General features: G+C 40.8%; 1 protein-coding gene across 2 annotated transcripts; it reads right to left on the reverse strand.

Moving 5' to 3' along the window:
• Nucleotides 1-17: 17 nt before the first annotated feature.
• cnot2 (CCR4-NOT transcription complex, subunit 2) lies at nt 18-13,588 on the reverse strand. Of its 2 annotated transcripts, none has more exons than XM_012829460.3 (15): nt 13,485-13,588; nt 10,229-10,351; nt 9,950-10,022; nt 9,683-9,830; nt 9,358-9,540; nt 8,353-8,432; nt 8,072-8,194; nt 7,810-7,934; nt 6,612-6,732; nt 6,129-6,285; nt 5,223-5,284; nt 5,066-5,115; nt 4,725-4,825; nt 3,543-3,687; nt 18-1,392 (listed from the first exon to the last, which is right to left on the reverse strand). In XM_012829460.3, the coding sequence occupies exons 2-15, from the start codon at nt 10,337-10,339 to the stop codon at nt 1,306-1,308; spliced, it is 1,566 nt and encodes a 521-aa protein (XP_012684914.2). In that variant the 5' UTR covers nt 10,340-10,351; nt 13,485-13,588; the 3' UTR covers nt 18-1,305. The 2 variants fall into 2 exon arrangements, with proteins under 2 accessions (XP_012684914.2, XP_031419996.1); XM_031564136.2 differs by lacking the exon at nt 13,485-13,588 and adding an exon at nt 10,534-10,709.
• Nucleotides 13,589-14,214: the final 626 nt, after the last annotated feature.

A 14,214-nucleotide genomic window follows, 5' to 3' on the forward strand; every position in this document is an offset into this window, starting at 1 on the left:
AGAACTCAACACAATCATTGAGGAAAACTTGTAGCTTTAATACAAATAAAAGAACTTGGAACATGGTCAGAAAATACAAGATTGTGTTTAAAGTAGTACTAGCAATTCTGTTTTTACCTATGAAAGGCTGTCAATTTAAAAGCTGGTCATGAAACATCTCCAACCTGGTCACTTTGGGTTTCGATGTCCTTGGATAGCTTAAATCAGGCCTTCCTTTCAGTCTCGCTTAATTGTCTTGGTCATAAGTGCACAGGGTAACGGATGCGACCTCTTGTCCATCACTTCCACCAGTATCCTGTTTCATCAACATAATGCCAACCTTGCCACCCTCATAAAAACGAGGTGGCAGGGCTTTTTTTTTCTTTCCAAAATAGACATTGAATATATATATAGATCACTATATATATACTTATATATTATATATACACATTCATACATACATATCTTTATTTATGTGATGTCCAAAAATTAAAAAATGTACACATTTATTACAAAATTGTAACAAAGACTGGAAAGTGTTTATCATTCAGTCTGCAACGATGAAGCTTGATGATTTCACAACCTTTCCATGAAGGATTGTCCAGAGGTTGTGTGAAACGGTCACTTAAACAGTCTCTGGTTTGTAATTACTTGAGGTGGGGCTGAGCACCCGTTCAGGTCACGTTCCTCCAGAGAGAGTGCTTCTGGGGCCATACTGCTGGGTTGTGGGAATGTGTCACACTAATGGATAGGAAAGAAGTGAAGATGCAAAGAGAACTGAACATTTTCCCACGTAGAAAAAAGGACAACTTTTGTGTTCCTTTATTACCAAGTAGTGCAACAATGAACATTGCATGTCTTCTGTTCTGACAATGTTGTAGTAGTAGCTGTACTTATCCGTGCTGCTGATTTCAGTTCTGTACGCTTTGGAAAACTAAAGCATATAGCCTTTGTTCTGTCACTGAAGCATGTCCTGTACTGTCATTTCTCCTGCCTTGGGCCAGCTGGGCATCTGGCTTGAGGTGTAAACAAAACAGACCCTGCTGAAATGAAATGAGAAGTCAACAAAACAGGGTGGCGGGGGAAGGGGTGGTGTGGGGGGGGTAAAACCTGAATGAATGTGACGCTAGAGAGTAGCGTGGAAGTGGTGAGGGCCTCTCTCTCTCCCCTTTGGTGGTACTCCAGCCCAGCCCTCCCAGTCCATTGCCAGGTTGGTGTGGACTTTAAAACCAGCATCACTGAGCGGCAGCAGCAGCAGCAGCAGCGGTGTTTGTGAGTAAGGACAGCCCCTCTGCTTGCACCCGCCGTCTCAAGAGCAGGGGAGCCTCAGAAGGCCTGCTGTGCTGGGTTGTAGTTAAATGTCGTTGGCACATGTGGCCGTTCCTCTAGCTTGTCGTATTCAAGGTGAAATTCCTGGGAGACAGACATTTATACTGTAAGCATCATTTTTTTTTTTATACTGTGTTTTTTTTTTTTTATTACTGGAATTCACAGACTGAACTTCAAGCCACATAACCATCTTGCCTGGTGACAAACCCATTTGATTAGATGATATACGCTACTGATAAATTAAAACAAAATTTTATTGATAAAGTTTAGACATTGTTGATGTAAATAGTATAGCTGGAAATGCCTGATTCCTAATAGAATATCTACATGGGTGTACATTTCCTGCAGCAATCACTATGCTGTGAGCTAATCCTACATAATCATGGTCCAGTTTTTAATCAGAGAAGACTTTTGCAATTCTGTCTGAAGGTGAAGCACTGGCTTCTTTGGGCTATGTGTGGGTTCAATTAGAATCCTTCTTTAAAAAGGTGTCAAACAAGAAACTGACTCAACCTCACAGAACAGTGTACATTTGATTGAACCACAATAGAAAGAACCCTGGGAGGGCCTCCTCTGCAACAGTGGAGGGATGACTATGGAATGCTGACCTTCTAGGCAACGTTTATCAGAAAATCATATCTGGGTAACATAAGGAAAATATTTAAATGGTCAACATAAAAAAAACTGGATGGGTGGTGACTGGAAACAAGTCTACAGACAAATCTCCTGTGTGTGAGGTGGTGTTCAAAGAAAAGAAAATGTGTGGGGCACAGAAAAAAATGAAAGGACGCTCAAGGTGTACTTGATGCCATAAGTCAAGCACGGTAGAGGAAATGTGATTGTCAGGGGGGTTTGGTGCTAGTCATGTACTAGGAAATGTACAAAGTAGAAGGAATGATCCAGTGCACTGTTCCAAATTATGCAAGAACTATTAAGGGAAGTAGTCATCAGCTGATATTCAGCCTGTGAGATCGGCCAGTACAATCCCATGATCTTGACCCCATCGAGCTGTGAAAGCAACTTGACTGTGTGATGTGATGAATGTTTAATGCTGCAAGTGGAGGAGTGCAGAAAATGATTGGAAATCTATATTTCGAACCGCCAATCAATGAATGACTTGACTACATTTTGTAGTCATTGTGCAGTTTATTTGATGGATAAAAAGATGAGTTTTCAAGAAAAATTAAATCAAGGACAAACTGGGGGTGGGGGTGGGGGGAACAATCTTAATGGCAGAACTGTGTACCTGAATACACTGCACTTTGAATGCTGGGAAAAAATGGTCATATACCAAACTATTTTGGTCTTTCAGTGTTATCATTGTTTCACATTTCAAAACTGACTAACAATCACCAGCTTGACTTCCAACAATTGTTGCTTTCACTGCAATGAATGTAGAAGCATTGTGTCAGTCTCTATACTTTAAAAGGTGCTATAAGTAAAACATTTAGTTTAAAAAGCACCAGTGAGTCACTGTAGTGAAAGCAGCAAGGCAAAGCAAGAGTGCCGTCACTGGCTTAAGCCCACAGTCAGAAATTGTGTTTTTAATTGTTTAAATCCCATTTCCGAGGCTAAAATAAGAACAGTTTGTTTGTTAATTTGTGGAGAAATGGAATGGATCAGACTGGTATCCCATCAGCGAGCCCACCACAGGAGAAAGGACAGTGGAGGCCGATGAAGAAGCAGGATAATGTCATCAGAGGACCCGATGGACAGCCCAAGCATCAACAAGTAGCTCAGTAGCAAGCTAACATTAATGATTAGACCATCAGCTAGCTCCAAAGGTTGAGTGCTTAAATGAAGACGTAAAGGGGTCTGTTTACCTCGACTAAGTTAATGCAAGGTATAAATATCAGTTGATGGAGACACTAATGGTAGCTAAGATATCTTTCAATCATATAAATGTTGTCATGCTACATGCCTTCAGCTTCCCCCACCTGGGCCCAACGGAGGAGGAGGAGGTAGGGGTGTACATATGTAGTCATACCTTTGGTAATGCTCCACCCCCATTTTGATTGGGGTGGAGAGTATGAAATAATTTAGAGATCGCTAGCCGACAGCTAGTCAGGCTTACATACAGCCCTATAAAGTCATCTTTGATAACACAGATGAGAAAACCTAACTAAGATGATATATTTGGGCTCAGAGTTCATGTACAGTCTAGAGATCAGTTGTTATGGACTGCCTGGGGGGAAAAGTGTGTTGGAGAAGGTCAGCCAAGTCACTGCCGTTACCTTAGCTACTTTCCTCCAGTTAAGACAGTCAAAGAAGTAGTACGTCCCCCTCTCGTAGGCGTTGGTCTTCAGGGTGGGCTCCATTCCCGGGGCCCTTGTGATCCAGACACGCTCCTCTTTATGGTACCTCCAGTCCCTGTTGAAACTTTTAGTACAGAGGCCCAAAGAATGTCTAAAATAATCCATCAACAATATTGTTTGAAAAAAAAAAAAAAACAACAACAGCAGAATTGTCTGGTTGCTGACAAAGTGTGATTACAGTCACACTTAAATCAGGACATACCCAACATCCATCAACACCGGACATACTACAAAACTCAATGCAAAAGAGACGGTACCTGTAGGGGTGCAACAGTATGGGATGACGGTATACCATGACACTAACTTGTGTCGGACAGCATGTTGTCATGTACAGTAACATACAGGGAAAGGTTGTGACTTCACCTAAATATATGTAATCATTATGTAATGCTTCTGGCTATGTAGAGAACCTGTCACCTATCAGAGTTAGAACGTTTGCACGGGTCTGGATGCATAGAGAGTGATGAGCAGGAAGGAAGGTTAGTTGAAATCTTTTAAGAATCGCTAACCCCATCCCTGAGGCTGGCCTTGGTCCACTGGAGAAATGGGTTTGGAGTTTCACAACCATTTAATGTGAGGAGGAACCAGTGTTGATACTGGCAGGAGGGGGTTAAATGGAGTTGGGTTCTGACCAGCAAAACAGATTAAGTGTGAACACAGCCAGTATTGGTTTTACTCAAAAAAACGACAGTTTGGACATTTGGAGAAAGTATGACGTTTACTGACTACCCGTTCAATACATCCAATGCACTGCAATCATAGGCTAACACTGACCCCATCTCCACCTCCAAAACCTACACGATATTTGCATCGTAGGTGGCATATTCGAGAAGAAATATATCAAACAAACATGTCCACACTCATGCAGATGCTTTGGCGCATTTTATTAATGCGTACCTTAAACGATGAACCTGTACTCATTTATGATTCAAATATCTGAAGTTGGTTCAAACTAACCTTATTTTTATTGAGGAGAGGTCTGAGCTCATACTGTGATAGTCATGATACAGAGTTGTACCATTATTATACTGTGAATTTGTTATACCGTTGCACCCCTAGCTACTTGTAAATACCTTGAACAAAGTAAAAAGCCAAACTTACAGCTCTACCGCTGCTAGGAGTTGCAAGAGATCTCCTCCATTCATGTAATATAGGTAGAAAAGAAGATCTTCCCCGTAACGAGCCAACTTGATGGCAGCCAGCTGTTGGAGTAGAACCAGTGTGCGTTAGACATGCTCCACGTGATATAGCCACACATATCTGCCTGAACTAACTTCAGCATATTTACTTTAAAGTGTAACCAGAAAATAATCACATTGATGACATGTACAATCATGAGTAAACACTATAAAACGGTTATGTTCAACACATATTCCATTTCTTTTTTAAATCAAAAACAAGTATGCTGACCAAATAACATGCAACTACTAGTGGATACATACCTTATCCCTTATGTGAATGTTGGTCAAGTACTCTGACGGGACATGAAAGTCTTTAAATAAAAAGAAAAAAAAAATGTATTACTTGTGACAGAACAACATTAATTCTATACATTAAATAGCAAATGTTGTGCCTCTGGTGGCTTGCATGGGCTCTTACCAATGTCCTGTGGTCGACACGGCGCCGAGGCCCACGGAGAGGCAAACTTAGGGTACAGATTTCTGTCAAAGGAGGCTCTGGTTATAAGACGTTATAGCTGAATGGTTCAGTTAATTTAGTACTTTTTTCTCTGTTTTTCCTGTCTTTCGTGCCAGGATATCCAAAGGCAATGTTCTCTTAGAGCATAAGAGTTCACATCAAAAATACTGAATGGCAAAATATGTGTACAAATCTTTTGTAATGCAGAAAATTAAGATAACTTTCAAGGGGGTTGAATAGTTTTGAAACATCAACCAAATGTGTTTTTTTGGTGAAAAGAACGGCCTGTTTGAACAGTAAAGGTGAGCAGTCCATCTATGTTTAAGATTAAATGAATAACACAGAACCTAAAGAACAGTCATGCTTTTAACCCACTGGGCCATAGAAGTTGGCTCAAATTGTACAGTAAAAATAGGTGGATTTAATTAAAAACCAAGCCATTACTATGGACCTGACGCCCACGAAATAGAACCGCGTTTTAAACTTTGGCATCGTCAGACGCCGCTAGTGGGCATTCCCCCATTAAAAATAACTAAATGCTAAACCCGGGCGTCGCTAACAAGAACTAAATGCTAAACCCGGGCGTTCCCCCGCTAAAAATAACTAAATGCTAAACCCGGGCGTCGCTAACAAGAACTAAATGCTAAACCCGGGCGTTAGTTGCTGCTAGCTGCTGCCTATTCCCTCATGACACCAACATGACATAACGGCAGACAAATCACAGCTTTCAATGCGAGGGGGAATGGGGTTTTGGTCTCCAGTGCATTTTGAAACATTGTTTCTATGCACACTTGACCATAGTGAAGGGTTGCTGAGGAGTCAATACACAATACAGGTCAGTGGATATATACCATAAAGCCATCTTACTCTGGAGAGTTGAGATTGAGACCTAGTGTTGTTAGGTCACTTCCTAGTGCCAAATGAACCATCCCAGGGTCCGTCTCGGCTGCCCGGATGAAGGTCAACAGTCCAATCATGCCAAACTGGTCCGTCACCATCCCAGAGGGAATATTGGTCACCTTGCCTAGGCATCATAGTAGTTGAAAGACAAATATTGAACATCCTGCCCCTCAATGGTTACCATGATCTATGTCATTCATTACATATAGCCTACTACATTTACATTACTACAAAATGTATTCATTTTGTATTATGGTTAAGATAAACATTTTTATCACTGTGCATCTAACCCATGACCTTGGTGTTGTTAACACAGAGTTCTACCAGCTGTGCTACATGAGCGTACAATTTCCTACTGGTACCACCTACTAATCTGTACTCTGGTTTTACTGGCAGTCTTCAGATTTGTATTATGAATTGATTATGAATGTATGTTAGAGCACAGCTCACCATCAGGTAAAACCTGAATCCCTTTCTTCTGCTGGTTGTTATTCTGTGTTGATGAGGCCTTATCACCAGGGAACTTGGGTCCGTCCACACTAGAACTGATCTTGCCTGAGGAGTTCAGATTCTGTTGAAGGAAAAAACAGAACATGCTGGACATACGGTCACAACTCAAGAACAGGATGTTATGCATACAATGGCTCAGAGTAAATTGCTAGTCTTATCTGGATTACTTGTACCTCAAAGGCGTCTTAACACCCTTTCACATATGGAACCCTATAACACTGCTGAATAGAAATAACCCAATAAAGATACGGAATATGGATACTAAGCTTGTACTCCCGTGAGACACACAAGACTGTAAGATGCCCAAGAAGGCAAAAGGAGGGAGGAACTCCCAGAACATAGACACTGGTCCTGTTCCTAATGTTTCACTGTGAGTGGGGAGGAACTCCCAGAACATAGACACTGGTCCTGTTCCTACTGGTTTCACTGTGAGTGGGGAGGAACTCCCAGAACCTAGACACTGGTCCTGTTCCACTGTGAGTGGGGAGGAACTCCCAGAACATAGACACTGGTCCTGTTCCTACTGGTTTCACTGTGAGTGGGGAAAAGGCTTTAAAAGTTGGCAAATATGGGTACTGTGACAACGTTAACGATGTTGCTTATTTTATGTTAAACTTTTGGCATTGAGGAAAATCTTTACACTTAACAAAAGTTTGGAATCAATGTCAATTTTCCTTGTTTTTGAGATTTTGATCAACTAAAGACAGTCCTCAATTCTGGCAAAAGATTGTTGATATTTGAACCGTTTGTTTGTTTTCCAATTACAGAGCCAGGACTGTTAGAAAAACACTCTGGAGGTCAGAGTGCACACACAGAACAGGTCACTAGAGGACTGTGAGGAGTGATCTGCCAATGTATACTGTAGTTTGAAAACAGTACTTGAACAGCTGGTACATCAACACAGGCCCATGTCTGCAACCACTCACTTCTCCTGTGTTCCAAAGGCACATAATGTGAGCTAATCCTAAATGATCTTGTTACGGTGATTATGATGATCAAGTATGGTGGTAAATGTCATTGATTTTCTGACAATTAATAACAATATGTTCACTCGATTTTATACTGATCTTTGGGCTCAATATGTGCTAATGCAGACCAGGACTGTAGAGACAGATGTCTCTACACAGGTGTCACTTACTGATTTGCCGTCATCAGTAGTTAATGTGGAGTCCTTATAATTTGCCCCAGGAAGTGCAGGGAAGTCCTCATTATGGATGGAGAAATCTTGAGATTGTTCATTCGATGGCTTAGTCACCATCCCAACTAAAGCCAAGAGAAACCATGAGTACTCAGATATCCTTAGGATCACCATTGGGATTCTATGAAAAGGCTACAGGTCAAGCTGACATTATACTATATGACAAACACTCATATCCATGTATGTATGTATGTATGTGTACCATAGGGCGCTCTACCAGCCAGTGGGTTGTGGAGTGGAGTAGGATTGCCTCCTTCCCTCCGACTTCTGTCTGCCAGCGCTGGGAAGTCTGAAAGATCTAGCCCCGTCACATTTTCACTCCCATCTGTCACAGAATGAGGAACCATTTTTAAATTGTATTATACGATAGACGGTACTATTCAATATTCTTCTTTCGTTCTGTCACTAGTACTCCTGCGACATGCTTGAGAGAAATCTGAAGGGTTTCTAATAAATGGGGAATCTGCTCTGAGAGTCACTAACCTGTTCCATTGAAGATGTTACTTGATAGTGAGCTGTTCATCCCAAACGCCTGGTTCCTGTTCATTCCAAAACCAGACATACTATGGAAAACACAGAGTCATATTAAAGAAGACCTACTATGCTTTCTGTTTTTCCCTTTCCTTAAGTGTGTTGTACAGCGTTCTTTCATTCAAATGGTCGGCAAACTTACAAAGCCAAAAGTACACACCAGAGGGAGTTACTCTCTCCCACAGAAACTACTTTTCTCAGCTGCCTGAAACACCTTGTCAGAATACCAGCCCTTTTCTTTTGTAATAAGATGATGCAATCATCACTGGATCACTGAAGCATGTAAATATATTCTAGTAATATAAAATAAAATGATGAGCACTGAAAATAAGCATAATACATCATCTTTAATGAATGCAATAAGCATAATCCAGGAATAAATTGGAACTTAATTTAAAAACCTACAAAAGTCATTTAAATTTAGACATATTTCAGTATATCATTACCATGTTGTATCTGGCCAATCCTTTTTTGACCTCATTCAATATTATACTATAGAAATCTTCTAAAAACAGTATAATATTCCAGATTATTTTCAGCATATATATTAATTACACATCATAGTAACCTCTGAGGCTCATAAATGATTTGTGGATCATGGCTGATAAAGCACAGTGTTCTGGGCTTGGGTTGCTAGGGTTTACTGCCACATTTGATATGAAATGATGTAGTTACACAATAGACTGACAAACTGTGTTAATAACTGGGAATGCAATGGGTTGATTAGCACCAAAATTGTAAGTAAATTGGAGAGTTTAAGATTTTAAGGATACATTTTCTATATAACCACTAGATCTCACAAAGAGCCTAGGTTATTCTAGATTAAAATCAAAAGGGGAGATCAAATCAAATCAGATTATAACGCATACTGAGTTTCCCATTCTGCAGTTGACGGACTGTGTCCATTCATTTGGGATATACAGAGCATGTGTGTGTGTGTGTGTGTGTGAGCTTCACCTGTTGATGGTGAAGGGCTGCCGTGCCGGCTGCTGCTTGGGCATGCAGATGATGCTGGGAGAGCTCCGGTTGGGGCTGCCCAGTCCTGAACTACCCATGCTGTTGGTCCTGCCACTCATGCCCAAACCAGGGCCAACCTGTGAATGGTTTATCATGTTTCTGGTGTTCATGGGCAGGATCCCCCTGTTGGGGCAGTTTGGGGTGAAAATTCTGGTTATGAATAAACAGTTTCTGCAACAATTCCAGTCATTTTGTAAGATGATCTTTGAGAGAATTAGACCCACTAGTAGGTCTTTAAACTCTAGAATAAACAGAGGGTACTTGCCGGTTAGGTGAGGGTGGGGTATGGAGGGACACTGTTGGAACCCCTGTTGTTGGAGTAATATGGCTCGGTAGTTGGACGCTTTGTGTTAGGCTGCGATTTAGTTGTGGGGTGTTATTGCTCATGCCCCTTATAGAGAATCCTAGTGCACCTGGTAGCAGACAACAAACTACTGTGAGTTCACCAACAAAACTGGCTAGATTTAATGAGCCAAATGAGATGGCAAATGTGCAACAATTAATGTGACGTATTGTTGCACATTTGACTTACTTTGGGGTCCGTATAGACTTGCACCCAGCTGTGACAACTGTCCTGATGACGAGGGTGAAGGAGATGCAAGCATCTGCAGAGGACACAAAGGGATGTTCATTAATCCACTGCAGAACCACAAAACGCACATCACTGGATACACAATCCATAGAAATCCAGGTGTTGACACTATGCTTGCTTATGTTGACACATACTATAAGCAATGTGAAGGAACACTAACCAGATATATTGATTTATGTTTGATCTCATGAGAACATAAATACACTTAGCTGTACTTACATCTTTCTCTGGTCGATGCTGAAACATTGATGACTGGCCATAGTACATACTTTCATCAGGGTAGTCACTATCGACCCCCTCTCCAAACTTCTTTCTCGTAGCACTAAACATGCCGTATGTCACCTGGAAATAAAACAGTGGGTTAGTTGGTCAAATGAGGCATCAGTTGGCCTACATTTATAAAACTGATACACAAATTAAAAACAGAACTTGTATTGAGTGAAAACTTGCTCTTTTGCAAATACGTGAAAGATAGAGCAACCGTCAAAGAACTATTTAAAGTAATTGATGCGTATGTGACCAACCCAGGCCTTAAAGAGCAAGACTGTGTGGGCATCGGCACTGATGGAGCGCAGACAATGGCACAAAAGCACAGTGGACTACAGGCACTGATTCAAAAAGGGTCGCTCCCAATGCAGAATGGCAAACCAGATAATCCACAAACAAGCACTGGCGTCAACGCAGCTAAATGCTGAACTGCATGAGGTGTTGAGCGCTGTCATTACCACAGTCAACTTCATCAAAACCAGACTCCTTAAATGTCGTCTTTTTGCTGAGCTTTCGATCCTTCTTTCTCATGGCAAGGTAGCCCCAGGGTGTTTCATTTTGAGAGAAGAAATCCATTTTTTGGAAGAGGAGGGCATAGCAAGAAAGCTTGCAAGACAGTTTGCTAATTAGCCTCTCACAAAATGGGCATCTCAGTGACACCTTTGAGAAACTGAATTAAAACAGCAGCTCCAAGGCAAACATTGAGTTCCCACTAATAGGCTCCCTTTCATCACATCCTATCTGTGTGGGATGTGTCATCGCCTCACTGAAAACAAAATACAGATCTAACCTCAACACTGACAGTGACTGGCTATATCCAACTTGTGAAACCCAGTTGGAGAACAGACTCTCTAACCACTGAATAATGATACAGTCCAATACAGTTTCTTTTCACTTCAGATTAAATGTTCAGGTGGATAGGATGGGGAAATATTCAGTGAGAAATATAAGCTACAATTAAAATATCAAAAAGAAAATCATTTTAAAATGTTAACCATAGAATAAGATAAATAAATAAAATAAGAAAATGTTTACTGATTAGACGGATAAGGTATTTAGGCTTTAGTTTAAGTGATCGATTAAATGAAATTGAAATGTTAGCTTGTCAGCTATTTTTTAAATTACAAGTTAAATTGCAGGTAACTATCTGAATCGGCCCATCATTGAGCAGGAACCCAAAACGGGAGTACAATGTAATCCTATGGGGCAAGCATCGGCGTCAAACGCTTGTTTTCGCTACTGACAGGCTAATAATGTTATAAGTGAGAAAGATTGTGTCTAACATATAACAGAAGTATTGCTAAAGGAAAAGCCTCGCTCTGAAATCTCGTGGGAGTTTAGTTGTTGCAGGAAGAAAAGAGTGCATACGTGAGAGGGAGTTAGCTGTCCGGGAAAGAGTGTAGTAACATTGGAGTACATAAACTGTAGCTTACGGGTTTTTTGTTGTTGTTGCCTTTTTTTTTTTTTTAATGGGTCACGCTAATCGTCTACAGCTACTGAATGGGAGGTCAGAGACCGGAAGAAGAAAGAGGTAAACCAATGACTGTAGGTTTGACATTTTTCTATTTTCTTCAGCTTTTTCAGTCATTGACTTAAACTGACATACGTCTGTCTCCGTAGGTATCCTTTCCATGTTAGACACATAATAACAATATGAGCCCGTCAGTGGCAAAAACAAGCAGATGCTTGCACGATAGGATTACATTGTAGCCGCGTTTTGCGGATGCTGATTATAGCGTTCTCGCCCAATCCTTGACCGATTCAGATAGTTTTTGTCCCCAGCTAAAATCTGCACCCAAAATATGGACCATGTTGAAAAAGTACGGGAGTTCCTCTTTAATCTTCTCTCAACTAACCATCTACAAACATCGCTAACTAAATAGGGAACATGCAAACATAAACTAAATCTGAAGAGCACAATTTAGGATACATCTCTTTGTGATGGCCATATAACTGACTATAGAGAAGAAAGCATTAATCAATCTGCTTTGGTATAATTTGGTAAAAAAATATTATACCGTATACAAATGAAATTAATAGAAACTAGATCCGCTAACTAGCCGGCTTCGATAGACCAACTTTTGCAAAAAAAAAACTTAAGCGCACTCATCACCAATTTGGATGTACACTCTTACGACAGCTACTTTAAATTACCCTTAGTAATCACCCTTAACAAATAACATGGACCTCTATATTGATACCAACTCGTAGAGACTGCAAGTTAGCAAATGCAGCATGCTAACTAGCATTTCTTTCCTAGTAGGTAAAGTAGAAAACATGCCAAAAATAGTCAAACAAATACAGATTCTCAGCTAGCTAGCTCGCTAACATCTCAGCTAGCCAGCCAGCTAACCTTCCATGCATCGTTCACACTACAATCACTAAGGTAGCACCAATTTATCCCACAATATATGATACATATAGCTAATTAATATGTAGAGACTTAAGCTCGAATGGAACTAAGCTAACCCACAAAAGCTAGCTAATATAATGTTCAGTGACAGTAGGCTTGCTAGCTAAACGTTGGCACTGTGAGAACCATCAAAATACTAGCTATCCTCCCAAATTAAACCAAACACAACTAAAATCCAGCACAAGTGACAAAGCTGCAGCGACTCATTTGTCGAGCTGATTGGCTTCCTAATGATACAATCGCCGTTGGTTATATTCGGTACTCTCTGATGAAGCCACATAAACATACACAAAACCATCATAACTGATAGGCTAACAGCTAGGTCTGTTGCTAGCTAGCTAAGAACCAAGCTATATGGAGGAGACAAATGCTCCCATCAAATGCCATAGCAGCCATCACAAGCTAGCCATCAGAAAATGCAACTGGTTTGCGTGACTCCAACCAAGCAATTTTTTCCATCAGCTGTTAGCAGTCAGTTAATGTGCGTTGAAATAGCTCACACTAATGCTATCGTTGCCTAATAGGCAAAATAGATATTTCGAAACTCAAGGCCTGTTCTAAGTGAAGACTTCGTAAGCATGCTATCGTTGGCTAACTACCTAGCTAACAAGCTAGCCAGACCACCCCAGACAAAACAGTTATTCCAAATCCTCAGAGATATCTATTCACTTAACCCACTCTGAATATACATCACGCGCAATGTGATTGCTAAAGACACTTATTGACCATACACCAATCGCGTCCCTCATCCTAAAAGCGCAAACGTTTAGGATAAAAGAAAGACATGGAACTCACCACATTAATTTCTCTTCTTCTCGTAGATCCAAGATGGCTGTAGATTCTACAATAGAGAATCCTGGGTGAACACCCTTTACCCTTTGACCCATCATAACATTATACGTTACCTTCACCAGAGAATTTCACGCTCATCCTTAATCGAGTCGCCTCCTGGTGGTAGCGTTCATATCACTAGGCGAAATGAATGGGATATAGATTCACAGACATTCTTTGAATACAATATATCTCGGTCCACATCGAAAGGTTGGTGGAATTCTTCCATGACATATGCTTTGAAATAAATGTATTGATTGTGGTGATCACAGTGTTTTCAGTCACAATTTTAAGTGTCTCTATTTTTTGGGAAACAAAATTGTAACAAAAACTACAATGAATGTGTCATATAGACGAGGTCACCGTTTTGCACCCAGCTGATCAGAATGACGATTTGCACTGCTTGACTGGCTGAATATTTCCGTAATATGAATAAAATGCACCGTGTGGTGAAAACTATTATAGTTCAGCTCATGTAGAGCAGTGCCTCTTACATGAAGAGCAAAGAGGTGGCGTCTAACATGAAGGACAACGATGGGGTATTGCCATTATTGGCACTTTTGGCCGCGCCGAGCTGGGCTGTGCCGAGCTAATTTGCATTTCCATTACAAGTTGAACAGTGTCAAGTGGCGCCACGCTCATTGTGGACAAGTTACAAGGGTAGATGGGTAGATCTCACTACTGTGGAGTGAGG

This window comes from Clupea harengus, chromosome 3, assembly GCF_900700415.2.
Source record: "Clupea harengus chromosome 3, Ch_v2.0.2, whole genome shotgun sequence".
NCBI classification, from domain to species: Eukaryota; Metazoa; Chordata; class Actinopteri; order Clupeiformes; family Clupeidae; genus Clupea; species Clupea harengus.

Coding starts and splice junctions, on each gene's coding strand:
- cnot2 (XM_012829460.3), bottom strand. CDS start 10,339: ATGTTTAGTGCTACGAGAAAGAAGTTTGGAGAGGGGGTCGATAGTGAC. Junction 9,541..9,682: donor ACCCCACCCTCACCTAACCG/GCAAGTACCCTC, acceptor CTGCCCCAACAG/GGGGATCCTGCCCATGAACA. Junction 7,935..8,071: donor GGCTGGTAGAGCGCCCTATG/GTACACATACAT, acceptor TCTTGGCTTTAG/TTGGGATGGTGACTAAGCCA.